The sequence below is a fragment of the Brachypodium distachyon genome, chromosome 2 (genome assembly GCF_000005505.3).
Source record: "Brachypodium distachyon strain Bd21 chromosome 2, Brachypodium_distachyon_v3.0, whole genome shotgun sequence".
NCBI lineage: Eukaryota > Viridiplantae > Streptophyta > Magnoliopsida > Poales > Poaceae > Brachypodium > Brachypodium distachyon.
Window position 1 is genome coordinate 31,614,591 of NC_016132.3, and position 15,869 is coordinate 31,630,459.

The 15,869-nt window shown below is 41.7% G+C and overlaps 2 protein-coding genes across 8 annotated transcripts; both read right to left on the minus strand.

The window, feature by feature from the left end:
- Positions 1-859: 859 nt before the first annotated feature.
- Positions 860-3,303, minus strand: LOC112270938. 3 transcript variants are annotated; one of them, XR_002963604.1, is made up of 2 exons: positions 1,853-1,890; positions 860-1,644 (listed from the first exon to the last, which is right to left on the minus strand). XR_002963604.1 is itself a non-coding variant. In XM_024459641.1 (2 exons), exons 1-2 carry the CDS (start codon positions 1,956-1,958, stop codon positions 1,175-1,177), a joined length of 573 nt encoding a protein of 190 aa, XP_024315409.1. In that variant the 5' UTR covers positions 1,959-3,303; the 3' UTR covers positions 860-1,174. The 3 variants fall into 3 exon arrangements, 2 of the variants coding, with proteins under 2 accessions (XP_024315409.1, XP_024315408.1); XM_024459641.1 differs by having other exon boundaries at positions 860-1,641; positions 1,853-3,303; XM_024459640.1 differs by having other exon boundaries at positions 860-1,713; positions 1,853-3,303.
- A 585-nt stretch (positions 3,304-3,888) lies between these two features.
- On the minus strand, positions 3,889-12,118 carry LOC100840729 (transcription factor MYB3R-1). 5 transcript variants are annotated; one of them, XM_024459639.1, is made up of 13 exons: positions 11,925-12,118; positions 10,765-11,005; positions 10,630-10,684; positions 10,171-10,228; positions 9,328-9,422; positions 9,097-9,200; positions 8,485-8,613; positions 7,718-8,187; positions 6,582-7,621; positions 6,120-6,319; positions 4,863-4,941; positions 4,478-4,696; positions 3,889-4,263 (listed from the first exon to the last, which is right to left on the minus strand). In XM_024459639.1, exons 2-13 carry the CDS (start codon positions 10,878-10,880, stop codon positions 4,147-4,149), a joined length of 2,682 nt encoding a protein of 893 aa, XP_024315407.1. In that variant the 5' UTR covers positions 10,881-11,005; positions 11,925-12,118; the 3' UTR covers positions 3,889-4,146. The 5 variants fall into 5 exon arrangements, with proteins under 5 accessions (XP_024315407.1, XP_010231588.1, XP_010231587.1 ...); XM_010233286.3 differs by adding an exon at positions 11,731-11,848 and having other exon boundaries at positions 6,582-8,187; positions 11,925-12,117; XM_010233285.3 differs by having other exon boundaries at positions 6,582-8,187; positions 11,925-12,117.
- Between the last annotated feature and the right edge of the window lie 3,751 nt (positions 12,119-15,869).

Genomic DNA, 15,869 nt, shown 5'->3' on the forward strand with positions numbered 1-15,869 from the left:
GAAATATAATCAATATTTGGGGGAGGCAAAGGAGAAGGTACAGTAAAGTGGTTCCATTAATTTCAGTTACCCGCTTCAGTCATTCAGGCTATATTTTCTGATACATCACACTAATCACACCAAAATTATTGTTATTTAGGCTAATGCCTGATGCATCAGAACTAAAGTGAAAGTGGATCTTAGATTTCTAACTTTCAGAGATAGAAGTACGTACATTCCCCGCAAAAAAAAAAAATATAAGTACGTACATTGGTATGCTAGTCACATATACTGTCAAAACAAAGTGAAAGTACTATTTACAAAAAAATAAGTACTCGAGCCTGGACTGATGTTTCTTAGGAGGGGTATATAAACTTGAGAGTCTGACATAACTGTGTTATAAGACTCACCCTGTGTCTCATGTGATTTGAGTTGAGGGACCTTTTTAGACTTTGCTGTCGATTGAGACTAAAAATATACGACTCTAGTATAAAACACGTAGCTTATCCAAAAGTCAATGCTGCAAGTGAAATTATAAACCGAGTTCATTATTCGGTATCATCTCAAGTATTCAACCGGTAACAACTCTTTTGAGGAAACCCCGTAGGATTACGTACACTAATAACATCATAGATTGATGAGGGTAAAACTTCTGCTTCAAAAAACAAGTAACATCGTTGATAACACACAAGGCCAAAGGACTAAGACTGGCACCACTCTGGGAAGAAACAAAATAGGAGGGAGGGAGTATCATAAAACGACATATCATGAGTTTTTATCCTTTACTTTTTCAAGATGAGACATTTTATTATTATTTTTGTAAAACAAATATATAATTTAAGGTTTGTAATGTCTCTGTTAAGCAACGACTCATGTTTATTGACTATTGGAACCATTCATCGACATTTTTCCCCAATGGGCCTTAATATTTCTCTTCCGGCGGATGACCTTTTCCAAATTCCGCTATTATTAAAAAAATTACCTACCAAAAGAAACTTTTGTTGAAAAGTACAGCATCACTTCTTCTTTGATCTCTCTCCTTCTCACTATGTGTTCTTCAGAAATTTCAGAGAACAAGCAAGTATGTGCAGTCTGTGAGTGAGGAGAACAAACAAGTATAGCAGTCTGCAAGGGAAAACCAAAACACGCGTAGGAACTAGGAACTACGTAAGTTTCTTAATGCCGTTTGCGTGTTTCATGACTCCCGGGCCGGGGGGAATCTTCTTCGGCCTCTTCTTCCTTGTGGGATCGAAAAAGCTGCTGAGGGGTTTGCGTCTTCCTCTATTGAAGACGCTGCTGAGGGGTTTGCGTCTTCCTCTATTGAAGATGCTGCTGAGGGGTTCGCCTCTTTCTCTTGCTCATCATCGGTGACCTCTGCTTCAAAAGTCGCGTAGCCTTGGGCCTCGTACTCACGCCTGAACTTCTCCTGCTTGGCCACAATGATTTCATTGAGTTTCTCAATCTTGGCGGCGCGTGAAGGATTCTGTTCGGCCAGACTAGGCGGAACGGGTCTCACTTTGTAGCCAAGTATCTCATCCAACTGGTGCTGCGGTACCATGAAAGTTTTCTTGGTCTTCCTCCTCTTCTCCACATTCATACCCTTCTCCTCTGTTTTGGCATCAGTGGCCATCTTAGCGTATTCGTGCCTTCGCCAAAGGTGTCCTGCTGCGATTATGGAAAAATCAGGCGCACACCCGATTCGACTCCCAGCCGGAATCGGCAGGGACTTGTGCTCTGGACCGAATCGGACTTGAGATTTAGACCGGGGACTAGTAACCGGACTCGGAGAAGAGAGCTCCTCGAAGCCCTGAAATGTCCACTGAACATACGCATCTGCCTATGAATCGAATTGAAGAAGAGAGAAGACACGTACCCAGCACCTGGCTCGCCGCCGGCCGATCTGCTTTCGCCCCCGTTTGATCTAGCGAGTGAGGTTTGAACTTTGCAGAACGCAGAAAACGGGAACGTGCATCGCCCATTGAGCATAAATGGGCTGAAGCCCAGTTCTTTAGTTCTCTTGAAAAATTCAATCGTTGACAGCGGGTGGCCCATCTTGCCTGTTCCACTTGGGCACTCACGTTCCCTTTTCGCTCAGAAAAAAACAACTCACGTTCTCTTTCAAATTTCTATGCCAAAATTCTTTTAAGCTGTGTTCAGAGTCAACAACATTGTGTATCCTGATCTGAGATCTAGTCCGTCTCACGAGGCCAAGATGGCGGCACCAGACGAGGGACCGATGACTGAAAATACTAATTTTTCTCGTGGGACGTGACTTGCTCTGCCCTCTTTAATTCTAACGAGGCTCACTTCCCAACAAAATTCATGATTGAGAAATACCTCTTGATGTGGTGGTAGAGTTGTGACTTCACGACTCTATCCTGGTGGGTTTAAATACTAATGCTCATAATAACAATTATATTTTTAGACTTTGTTTGGATGTAGATATTGTGAAGCTTGGCATTGCATTGGTTTCAATGACAATATCACAAGATATTGATATTGATATTGATATTAAATATTAATATTTCTGTTTGGACGTTTAGGTATTAGAAACACAAACTTGATACATACGAAAATGATAAATTGCATTTGTACCGCGCACGCACGAGGAGGAAAGCAGCTTCCTTTTCTTCCACCCGATTCCGAGTTCCGACAGCCACAATCTGCTTCTGCTGGCTACATTACCCAGCAGCAAATCCAGTCCACCAGCACTGGCAGGCTGGCAGCACCTCACCCTCTTCCTTGCTTGCTTACTTACCGAGTCTTAGACTGAATCGAGTCTCGCATCCATCCGGGAATCCATCGATCCATCGTGGCTCAGCTAGCGACCATGTGCTCCGGTCCACGCAGCGCCATGGCCTGCAGGCACGAGGCGGCGCCGCTCCAGCTCCTTAAGGAGGCAGGCTCAGTCCCCAATTCCAAAATCGAATCGGCGCGGCCGAGGGATTGGACGGAATCGGCCTCGTGTCCCCGAGCTCGTCGTCCCGCCTCGCGGCCTCGATTCCGGCCGGAATCGGCCTTGATTGCGGCGTGGACAAGGGCGGCCAAGCTACTGGACGGGGCGGGAGAGGACCCTACGAGGTTTGGCTGCCGGGCGGAGTTGACCACCGGCGCCGGAGGCGGGGTTTATCTGCGCCGTCGGCACCACCAGGAGAGATGCGCATGAGTCCCTCTGTGCCTGTACGCTATTGGCGAGGAGGGGAAAAAGGCGAGAAAAGAAACGCTTCGGCTGGAGTCGAGCCCGGGTCTTCGGTCGAACGAACTGCAAATCCCGAATACCTCGTGATGTCGAGCTATTTTGCTCGGCATTGGGCGAGACCCAAATTTGCCTGTTGAACTATCACTCAATATTGAGGCTGAATGAATATTTGGATCAGCCAAACATGGCATTCGAGACTTTCCAATGTCAATGTCTAATATCAAGACCTAATGTCTACATCCAAACGAGGTGTTAGGATTTTTCCTACAGTTTTTTCCTAAAAAATCAAAATTTAAGGCACGTTTGTGTGGGTTGTTCCCGTAAGAGGTGAAGGGAAGGAAAAGGAACGTTGTTACCTTCTGCTCTCGTAATCGTATGGACAAGCAAGCTCAGCAACAACATGATTAACATCCTTCATCTCATAGGAAATCCTTTACTACTAGTATACGTAGTAGATTTGCATTTTCCACGTTTGTATATTTCCAAGCCTTGTTAGCTTTCTTTGCATGCGTAATGATCTGAACGATCCTTCGTCTGGATTGCCCAAGCTGGCATATAGCATTTACTATATTACAAAAGTAAAAAACAACCATAATCTCTACCGGAGGTCGTCTTTTTTTTTTTATAGTGTGCAGACTTTAAAAATTACACATTCATACGCGAAACTTCATGACATTTTTTCATTGCGCAACACAAAAATGTGTTCTTCCTGATGGTATTTTACTATCATTCACTAAATAGCTTGATTTTAAGAAAAATATGGTTAAGTCTTTCTCTTTTTTCTGAGAGAACATGACTAAAGTTTCATCACTACGGACAGAGGATGAAATAGTTCAAAGACAATAAGGGGGGAAGAGCCATGTGTATATCGCAAAAAACAAAAAAAAATGTATCTAGTTTCTGAACTACAGGTATGTACACACTGATTATGCATCAGAAAAGCATTCTCTGGGCACTTCCTGTAAAGGCTACCGCACATTCTTCAGGAGATAAGAGGAAGTTGGGGATCTTTGGAAAATGCTGCATTCTTCTTTCTTCTTCACAGGTGTTGTGCATTCGTTGTAATCAAGAATCCTTGCTTCGGCCTGCAAAATTAAGTTGCCGCTCAAGGTTCACATTTTTGTCACAGTAAGTTATTTCTTTTTGCTTGATGTGGTCACGACTCACGAGCAATTCAGTTTCTGATAAAATTACTTTTGAGGACTTCAACACAAGCGATAGTATTTGCACTTTACTTGATTTAACATTTAACAACTATTAGTAGCAATCAGAATCAGGCATTAATGAAGATTTACTTACCATGACTGTGGATGGCTGGTTGCTTGTTACATGCTCCCTGATAATAGTTTGCTCTATATTTTCCTTATTAGAGTTTTCCTTGCTACATGGGTTCTGTGGACGCCCGCATGCCAGGACCTCATGGGCTTCCTCCAGGGCAGGAGCATTCTGTTCATTTATTTGCTTCACCAATCCTAAAGCATCAAAAGTTCTGCCTGCTGGGCTCATGAAGAATCCATCCTAGAAGAATAACAGGAAAGCTGCTGTCAAGCACACAAGTGTCACTCCAAACAGCAACAAGATATCAACTGGCAATTCAATTTTAGTTTGTAAATGTATTGACAAACTGAGGAATAACAAACAAATGAGGATTGGCCTTTATGAAGCACTGGTGCAAGAAAAATACCTGGAAATTTGTGAACAAAGGGGACTTCCATGCAGAAGGAGATTCTAACCCTCTTTTTATTCCTGGGGTATCAGCCAATCTGACAAAACCAGCAGTTCATAGTCATGATTTATCTTTGAATATGCTAGCAACTTAACAGACTGGCATGTGGTGAAGTTTCAATTAAGAAATAAACAGACTAAGCGATCAGTCACTTTTGTGTATGTGGTTTTATCTACCGAGAACTCTTCACTCACATTATCTTAGATAATTGACATTATTAGAGGAGGATCACCAATGAAAATATTACAATGAGACTTAGGATACACAGAGCTATGGTTCTAACGAAGTTGGAAATAATTATAACCTTAACAGTTTTGCATCAATGTGGAAAAGCTTCTATCGAGAAATAGACAAAACAAGTGATCATAGTCATTTGTCTCCCCATGAAGTTTGATAGAGTTCTCAGCTTCAACTAATCTGAATTACACAAATATGTTAATGTTTACGTGTTTTAGACCATACCTAACAAGAATTAGTTGGAAATGCTACAAAACAGGCAGAACCCCATAGATTCTGGCAAAATTGGTAATATGGACTAACTATATCAAGGGAGCATATCCAGTGCAAGCAAATAACAAGGTACATCTTTCCATAAAAAAGTGCAAGGTACATGAGGAAACAAGTTTAGTTTGAAGATAATCAACACAAAAAGGTAGAACATATTTGTGAATCCACTTCTCAATCTTACACTCAAATGAAACTTCATGTAAAAATTGAGTACACTTTTCGGGATATAGAGAAGATAAGATCATGAGCGATGACAAATTCCACGGAAAACAATAGTAACAAAAGGAGTAAATTTCCCCCTTTCCCCTAATTGTCACATGGTCACAAATATTAACCCAGCTACTTTTTACCCAATGTTTATGCACTATCGTAGATTTAGAAACTGAATATTAATATGAGATCAAATATTTTTGCAAATAGAACATCAATATTATTTTTAACATCATGGAGGACAAAGAATTTCCATACAAGTAGTAAATAATTCACTAAGTTAGTTACCTTCAATTCAAAAGAACATTCGGTAAAACAATACCATAACACAAAAGGCCATAAAGATTATCATGAATGTAAATTCATGTGCAACTATTTTCTCAATTAATATTAAAGAACTATAGAGAGGTCTGCACTTCCATGTATCGTTAAACTTCTTACACTCGCAACAATAAAAATGCTTAGAGAATAGACCATAAAAGAGAGTATAAATCTTACATGTTCACATACTGATAATCAGCATTGATATACGGTGAAGACTTTTCAACAACAAGATTTGTTGGTTTTGATCTTGAAGATATTATTTCTTTAGACAAAGATTTAGCAGTGGTATTTAGCTTCTGAATTCCTGGATTCTTCACATCCTTAGGTGGACTCAGGCTATTGGCATTGCTCTCAGTAAGAATCCCTGTGGACAGCTGCATTAAACATATTGGTAAGAAGAAGATCAGCTAAGGCAACATGTATAAGCATGCTAATTATTTCAATTTGACAACTTCACATCAAGTCTCATTTTTTTCCCTAGTTACTGAATTACTTGCCAAGTAACTAGCATTCAGACAAAGGGATGTTCCCACTCCGAACTATCTGTGCTACCTTACAAAAATTCATTGCAATGTTTTCCTTCAAAGATTATGGTATTGAGCACAAATGAAGAATTAGTAGTATCAAAATACTTACTGCATCACAAGTTGTATCTTTGTTCATAGTGGAACATCTCTTTCCTTCCTCCAAAGTGTTTCTTTTTGTATTTTCTTCGTTTATGCCCTGATGAGTGGTTTCTTTCAGGTTTTCCTCATTTTGGTGAGAAATGAAATCAAGCAATTCATCTTCAATAACATCCATGAAAGATCTTTCGGTTCTTGTGGATGACATGCCTGAGTTGCCACAATCCTTTTCGGCACCAATTTTCTTTGCAAATTTTATATCTGGAGTAGGAGAAGAGAGCTCTCTCTGCCGCTTCTTCATTATTGACGGTGTGCATATAAAGCTTTTGGCAGCACTCTTTAGCACAGCATCAGAACTCATATCACGAGTAGGGGAGCTCCACAATCTTATTGGAGTGGAGAAGTTCATCGATGACCTCATCAACTCCCGAATGCCAAGAGGACTATATTCTGGGAGGTCACTAGAGCTTAAAAGGTCACAGCTGACAAATGGAACTTCAACGCTTGGGAAGCAAGGAGGTTCATAGCATAGAGCTTCTGAATGCTTCTTTTGGCCTACCACAGATTCACCATGAATAGGTGATGCTTCTCTTCCCATGGTTGTATGTTCCAAAGATGACTGTTCAACATCTGTCGGCTGTTGCTTTCTAGATTCTGGTATAGGCATGTCACTGGGAACATCCTGGCATGTGATCGACTCCAAAGAAACTGGTATGCCATTTGTCTCAAATTTAGCACCAGGTGTACATGAAGCACTACCTGAAGAAATAAATGATGAAGGTAGCGATGTTGCAGAACTTTGAAGATGTGCAGAGCTCGTCATGCTTGATGAGTTGAATGTATGCAACGGATAAAGTGATTCTTCAAAATTCTTCGCAGCTTCAACTGAATATAGACCGCGCTGACAATTTGGACTCAAGAAAGAATCAGCACTGATGGAGTCTGGTGCGGAAAGAATACCCTGAAAAGAAATATCCTCCCAGAGTTCTGATTGAAGACCCTTTTTGTTATCAAAATCAGCTTCAGATGTCGCGTTTGTGTTATGCTCATACCCTGAAACAGTAGGCAACATAGATATGACCTGGGTGTGCTGAAATAGCTCCTTGGATGCCTGGCTATCTGTAAATACAGAACTGTTTGGTACCTCACCTATATCTAAATCCATCTCTTCAGAAAAGTCTTGCTGCAAGTGTTTATCTAGATCGTTTTCAGAGATGGATAACTGGTGATGAGTCTCCGGTAATGCAGAAGCAACATTGTTGGTGTTAGTGTAGCATGCTTCCTGACCTAAAGAGTAAGAGTCGTCTGCTCTTTCATCACAGAAATTTACTTGCAAATGACAGCCCAGAGCCGCATCAACATGCTTCACTTGAGAGCAAGAAACATTGGCCAATGACGATTGACTGAACTCAGAGGAATCTTCAACCTCCAGGACAGCATTTAAACCACTACCTTCACTATTTTGCTGGATCATTGCAGATGAAGAATCAACAGTTAGACTGGTAGGATACACAACAGGTGGTAGGCCTTTTAACTGAGCCAGTAAACCCTCTGCTCTGTATGATTCAAATTTCTTCTTTACTGAGCTATGCCAGTGATTTTTTATCGCATTGTCTGTCCTGATAGAGAAAAAAAGAAAAACAGTAGCTAGTTCAATTATCTCCAAATACCCAAAAATAGACACACTATTCTACCAAAAGACAAATTAATGATGCATTCTTACATGAATACAAGCATTAGACTTAGAAAAAAAAAATCAGGTTTTTAAGTTGTGAAACATAAGTTAAACTGGAAATAAATTATCACAAATTCATAAACATTCGGTTTTTAACACTGATGCTATCTACTAGTTCTGTTTCTAGAAAAACACAACTAGTTAGATTCTAATTTCACTTAGCAGAGGGTAAAAGTGCTACCTTCCTGGCAGATATTTTGATAGTTCAGCCCATTTATTTCCATATGCTTGATGAGCCTGAATGAGCCTAATTTCCTCTTCTTGTGTCCATGCATCTCTATTTATCCCAGGATTAAGATGATTGTGCCACCTAACACAGATATCTGATCAGAAACTGAAAAACTTTCATGTTGAATTGGTGTCCACTTCACCACACAATTGCTTTGCACAATTGCACCACACAATTTTGCACAATATATGTCCCCATAAAAGAGTGCACTCTCAAAGGAAACAAATTCTAGAAGCCATGAGCATGTGATGATCCAGAATAAGTGACAAAACAATGCCTCCAGTAATCTAGTGTTTAAGCAATTCAGCAGTGTTAATGGAATTCAAGTGTTCCATTAAAAAAAGAAGGCTAACTGCTAATATTAGTAGTATGCTAGCAGTATAAGCCACTTACAATAGTGGGACAGCTCTGTTGAGTCGTCCTAAAATAAAACATATACTTCTTCATAGAAAGCAAAAGAAGTTTGTTTTCTCGAGAGAAAGAAAAAACAAAAGAACTTAACATGCTCCTGAACCCACCCTATAGATTTTAGTGTAGACATTATAGATACTTGTTGTGCCATACCTTTCACGGCATTGCTTTCCGATCCGTCCTGGCAAAGCTTGGGCGATGGTTGACCATTTCTTTGGTCCATGTTCATTAACCATCTCAATAATGATGTCATCTTCCTGATCAAAAGGAACATGAAAGAAACAATGTGGCATGTGCTGTAGTTCAATATTGTCCTGGGGTTGGACAGTTTACTTTTGTACGAAATAAAAAATAAACCCAAAATGAAAACATTGAACAGCTTACTTCTTTAGACCATGGTCCTTTGACCAACTCAGGATTTAAAACCTTCTGCCACCTATGAAGGCATTGAACATCGGTCCTATCTCGAAAACACTCCGCTGGAAGGCAAAAGTGTTGTCTGTTGTCAAGCATCATCTTATGATAAACATAAGGAAAGAGTTCTCAGTAATAGGCAAAGGCTGATATGAAGTCATGAAAGTTAGGTTAAGACATTAACAAACTCTTAAGGAAAAAGCAAATACGCATTCAGAGGTAGGTGCTTGAGTTCAGGGTTTAGCTACTTGAGCATCTAAAAAAAATTCTTAGCTGTGCATCATGTTAGAAGTTAGAACATGTGCAACTGCAAACAAAAACATGAGAAAATGTGGCATCTACAAAATGAGAAGTGGGCCTTATTTGTGCAAGGCCACCTCTACATATGTTTTCTAGATTTTTCTCAATTTTCACCCTAATTGGCAAAAGCTTAACTGATATGACCATCATATTTAAAGAATACTGGCTATGTCTTGTAGTAGATCAGTTGTCAAGTATGTACAGTGTTTATCAGCATGGACAATGTTTTCTTTGACTGCGCAAGATAACAAAAACACTAGCATTAGATAAGAGGGGTATATATACCATTAGCCCTGGTCTTGGTGCTAACATGATGCCTGTATTAGTTAGGGCATGAAACAATTGAGAAACGCACAAAATTGTAGAGCTGGCCTAAAAGCCATACGATCATATATGTCAGGGACATGGGCCTTCGGAAAGAAAACCCTAGTTATAGAGTGGTGCAACTAAAGCAATGTAATAGTATTTGCAAACACAGTAACTTTCTTGCTGTTGCACTGGTTAAAAAATTACCTATCTTTTTCCAATTTTTTCCGTTGTAGGTTTGAACAGCCTTCCGAAGGATATCATCCTACATTTGTTTAGCATACAGAGCATCAGAAAAAGAAAACGAAAAGAGAAAATACAGCCTGGTGTCCATGTTATGCGGTACTCACTTTAGACACAAAACAATCAGACCATATAATATTTATGTATGTCATACATTTCTAGGTGCCGTTTAACTCACTACACATAATCAAGAGTATCAAATATATTTACAAGAAATATCTGACAAAAAGTTACTTTTAGAAAACAATCTCTTATCTGCAGTAATAGAATAGATGCTTCCAAAAAGTAGTACTTTAGCACAGAATTGCACAAAACTACCTAAGATAAGTTGTTTAACTCATTTAAACCACACAGCCCACTACACATAACTGATAGCAAATATGGATTAAGATATATTCACAAAACAAGACTTCAAAACTTTACCTCTTCCAGAGTCCAATTCCCCTTGGTTGAGCGCCTTGCTGGCCCAGTTTTCCTCCTAAGGTACAAAGAATCAGATATATGAGTACATGTATAATACAAAACTTGGTAGATGTTTCTTTTCGATGAACTTTTTACCCATTGGGCAACCGTCTCTTCTGTACTGCACTGCTGGCTTCTTCATCAGATGGAGGCAAAGCAGAGGCTGAAACCTCAGCAGGCTTCTTTGTAGTCCTTCCCTTGTCACTTGTCATTGTGAGTGAACACTACCGATTCAATCTCCACTCTGAAGCAAGGCAAGGGTCTAGGAATCATTATAATGTCAAACCCCAGAGGATCCTAGAAGGAGGTTTGTTGCGGAAGGAGATGATGCCATAGACTGTCAAGGAAAACAAAAGAAGATAATAAATAGCTGAACAAGAAAACGTAATAGCAACAGCAGTAAGAATAGGAACACACAATTTACAGGATCTGGCACAAAATCGTCATTTTACCGAAAGATAGGCATGCAATTAAAAATAACATCAACATACAAACATTTCACAGGTGACAAAGAAATGCTAGTGTTAGTGGGGGTGGATATAAGTATACTAACCAGCCAAGCCATCCAAGATTACTGTGCAGTCCTACTACAGGCGCAGAGATACTACAGACCACCGCCTTCATGCGCTCCCCAACCAACCCCGTCGTTATGATCTTCTTTTTTAAAAAAGGAGGGAGCAGAGTACCCCCGGCCTCTGCAAGACTCAAAATTCTGATATATTTTTTTACAAGACTCAAAATTCAGATCTTTCTGGTGTTAACCAACATCCACATCCTCCTGACCAATGCTGCTGGCAATTTTTCTTGTCTTTTCACCTCTCTCGTCGTCTTCTCTCACTTCTGAAACGCAAATCCCATATAACCCTATGAACGCAAGATCTTGCTGATCCAATGAATCTTACATCACACACCCCAACCCCAGGAAACACCATGATATCGCAAGCTCCCAGCACAACCCAACAACCAGCCTCCACCGTCAACCAAACATTTCAAAAAAGATGACACGTTCTGGAAACCAGGACAAGTTTACAAATTGGGGGAGATTAAGAAGATGAGCCTCACCTTGATTTTGATCTTGTTGATCTAATAAATCCCACCTCTCTGCAAATCTAACGCGATTGCGATCATACACACGGGCGGAGGACCCAGTAGGGTGAGATTAAGGAGATGAAACGGGGGCCTAAAGGGCGGAATCCATTCATGAGGTGATGGGAGGAGAAACGGCTGGGAGCGAGAGGATCGAAGGAGAGACCAACCTGGTGGCGGCGCTCGCACGAGGAGGAAGACGAACGACGGAGCGAGCGGGCAGGGGAGCTTGGCAGCGGGATGGGGAGGCCGGGAGGGAGGGGTGGCAGCGCTCGCGCGAGAAGGAAGACGAACGACGGAGCAAGAGGGTTGGGGCGCTCGGCAGCGAGATGGGTCAGAGGGTTGCCAAGGAAAATAATGATGAAAAAAAAAGGGAGTAGCTGTTTTCCAATTCTCCAACGGTCACATTTTCTAACCATACAAGAGCTGACACTTTTCAAAAAATGTACTCGATTCGAAATTGACGGCTGAACTAAAACAGCACCCCCAAATCGAACTAACAGGCTGAAAACAGGCTACTGGATCCAGAAAAAACCCGGTAAGGAACTAAAGACCAGCAACCTTAAAAAAAAGGCAAACTCAACCCAACAATAGCAAAGTCAGCCCAGCAGCCAGCCCGCTACGGAGAGAGATCACATGTCAGCGACCGGTCACTGACTTTGATTTAATGACTTTAAGTCGGAGATCCAAGTCTGTCCGCTAGATCAAAACTGAATGGAGAAATACCAAATTAACCTAATAAAAAGTAAAAAAGCTCACCTGCCCCCGACCGTTGCTCACAACCAACCACATCAGATTCTCAAAATATTCTAAAAAAAATCAGATCCCCCCACCCCAAAAAAAAGACCAACCACGTCAATGCCTCTGCCTTGTTTTGATATTGCTTTTGCTGATAGCGAACAAACTGGTCTGATTCTATATACAGAGATGTTGTGAAAAATAAAAAAAATGAAAAGCACGAGAAAAACAACAGGCACAGATCACTTGTAAAAACGCTAAAACCAGTGCACATGAGTAGAGCATGCAAACAAGACCAAGGAGTTGCATCAAAGAAAGATAGTTTTCGTCTTGCCCCATTCATTTCTCGCTAGTACAGTACCTGTGTGTTGCCACGACATTTTAAACATGTGCACACAAAAATTGATATCTTTTATATAATTTTTCTTAACATGCAAACATGCCACCTCAACTAGGCCCACCGTATGCCATGCAAACCATGCATGTCCTCAACAAATCATGCAAAAAAAGCCACGCATGTATTCATTTACATTTACATTAGCGTATCAATCAAACTATACCACCTCATCAATTCAATCACTTCTTTCAATAAAGTTTTTTTATACATTATTTTTGTCACATACTTCATAGGTTTTATTGTTTTTAACTGTAAAATAAGATACTTATATACTGATGTAAAATCGTTTTATTACAAAGTAATTGTGTGTAGTCATGTATCAACCCGAAATAAGTTAAAATCAATTACACTGTTAATTATTTTTTTTGAGAAAAATCCATTTCACTGTTTTTTTAGAGAAATCCATGTCTTGTGTGGTGTGTTATGTATTTTGGCCCACTCCCCTGCCTCCTCCCAATCTGGGCATCTGGCCCATCCCCTGCCGAGCCTCTCTCTCCGTCAGGCCGCCTGCACGATTCGTCGTGAAGCGGAACTCCCGATCCCGATCTGCAGACAGCACGAGCAGGAGGCCATCTCTATCTCAGTCTCTCTCTCACCGCCCACCTCCTGCAGCCTGAGCTCTCCCACCGCTCGCCGCTGCAGCCCCGTGCGCCCACGCCGCAGCTTGTGTGGAGGAGGGAGGCGGGGGCTAGCACGTAGTAGGGAGGCGGCGGCGTCTCGTCGCGTGAAGGAGGGAGGCGGCAGCTGCTTGCGCGGAAGAGGGAATTGGCACTGACAGCCCGACGTTGAGGAGGTCGTAGGATGGATACGGCGCATTTCTGGCGTCCCAACCCAGCGGGAGGCAGGGCGAGATGCAAGTCGGGGAGATATTTGCGGAAGGAGACGCAAAATTGCGTAATGGTCCAGATTTTGCAAAACAAACCTAGTTACATATGAAATTTGGACCGCGGGTTGAGTCAACAAAAATTTGAAAGGACAAATTGCAAAATTCACAGACGGACGACGATGAAGGAAGCGTTCCTCTCATTATTATTTGGGTAGACTGGCGATCACAGATCCCTTGTCACCACAAAATTCAAAAGTTAGACATGAATCTTGAACAAAAAAGTTAAGACCAGTGAGTTAGATAGATTGAGTTTTTTTTCGAGAAGGCCAAGACCATATATTAAATCAACCAACCCCTTACAGAACCATCTTTAAAGTAAAGAAAAATTACACGTAAATTCTTATAAGTAAAGGTCGTTGTATTCCTCCTGCACTCGTCGGTGGCACCCCCGTGAGTGAAGCTCGATGCTGCTTCTGGACCTCCGAACCACGTCGGAGCCAGGAAACAGACCACCGTTCCGGAGAAGAAAACGACGAAGAGGGTTGGATGATCATCCCAGATACGGCCAGACGGATCTGAGAAGACCTAGCCGCAGTAACTCCATCATGAGGTCGAAGCTGACCGAGCCTCATCGATCGGAAAAGAAACCAATAAACCGATATGCACATACAACCCGCAAAACACAATCACAAAACCAAATCCACCACTACAGAAGAGCAGCGAACTGTTAAGATACCCCATCCAACCATCTCACCTAAAAGACCGATCTGATAGGAAGAGGAGATTTGATATACTTAACCCTCCCCCCCTTCACATCCGACGTGGATGTGGAAAGAAATAAGGTCTCGAATTTGAGACCTTTGGCTCTAATACTGTTAAAATACCCCATCCAATTATCTCACCTAAAAGACCGATTTGATAGGAAAAAGAGATTTGATATACTTAACACGAACAATTGTCTCGCACTCCTCAACGCCACCGACAGAATCGCCGTCGACGAGGTGGACGAGAAGTCGGAAAAACCTTATTTCTTGATCCGCATAGTGCCACCATCACTATCATAACGCTGCTACCGGTTGAGTGACCCAAACTTTTAACAAACTACTACATCATGAAGCGTAGAGGGGGCAAGACGTCGTTCCTTGCCGGGCGGCCGGCCAGCCGGTTGGCCAGGAAACAATCGATCTGGAGGAGCTGGGAGGCGGCGGCTAGGGCAGTGCCCTTTTTTCCTATCAGGGAACGCTTCGAGGAGTTAGATTGAGTTTTATGTCTATGAATAAATCGTAAACTCGGGAAATATACTTTTGAGGAGCAGATCCATTTGATTGTTGACAGAACACCTCTAAGATTCATGAGTGTAGAATCTTGGCATAGTAAAACACCTGGAGCTAATGCATTAGTTAATTTAAGGAAATTTGTACGTTCAACACACGTACACACACTGGAGCCCCTACCTATAGATAGCTTCGATGGTGCAGTAGCTGCATAGGCCCCACATGCTTGAGCGCCAGCCGGCCGCATGGCCATCGATCTGGACCGAAGATGACCCCAAATTCAGGAAGATTATGGCCTTAATCGGTGGGTGGGGGTGGGTGGGGTGGGGGGGGGGGGGGGAGAAGGAGGACGAGCTGGGCGAGGCAGGGGAGAAGAACAATTAGAAGTACAGTACTTCTTTTTTATAAAAAGGAAGAAATAACCCCGATCTCTGCATTGGTCGAGTACAGTACTTCTGTAGTATTAGTAATCTTGCATACGTAGATAGAGTACTAATACATCTTGTATACATTTGTAGGATAGGTATGATCTCTAGATTAGTATACTAATTTGACAAGTGTACAGCTAAACATTGCTAATTTGACAAGTGTACATTTGTAGGATAGGTATGTTCGTTCGAAGACTAATATACTCCATTAACTCTGAAAATGACCGTAGGACTACCACCACTAGGGGTGGGCAAAAAAACCGAGTAACCGAAGCCGATGACCGAAGAACTGAAGAACCGAAAACCGACTGTACTGAAACCGAACCGTTTAAATTTTCGGTCAGCAAATCTCAGGAACCGAAGTTTATTGGGTTGATTCGGTTACTTCCCTCGGTTAACGGAAAAAGACGAAAGAACCGATTATTCATGCCGACTCCTAAATTCCTCCGTCC

What these genes read in the sequence shown, in the direction of transcription:
- LOC112270938 (XM_024459640.1), bottom strand. Translation starts at nt 1,958, where the DNA reads ATGGGCGATGCACGTTCCCGTTTTCTGCGTTCTGCAAAGTTCAAACCT. An exon ending in GGCGGCGAGCCAGGTGCTGG is followed by an intron (nt 1,714 to 1,852) that starts GTACGTGTCTTC and finishes GATTCGGTCCAG; the next exon opens with AGCACAAGTCCCTGCCGATT.
- LOC100840729 (XM_010233285.3), bottom strand. Translation starts at nt 10,880, where the DNA reads ATGACAAGTGACAAGGGAAGGACTACAAAGAAGCCTGCTGAGGTTTCA. An exon ending in AAAAAATTGGAAAAAGATAG is followed by an intron (nt 9,423 to 10,170) that starts GTAATTTTTTAA and finishes TTTGCCTTCCAG; the next exon opens with CGGAGTGTTTTCGAGATAGG. An exon ending in GATTATCAGTATGTGAACAT is followed by an intron (nt 4,942 to 6,119) that starts GTAAGATTTATA and finishes TGGTTTTGTCAG; the next exon opens with ATTGGCTGATACCCCAGGAA.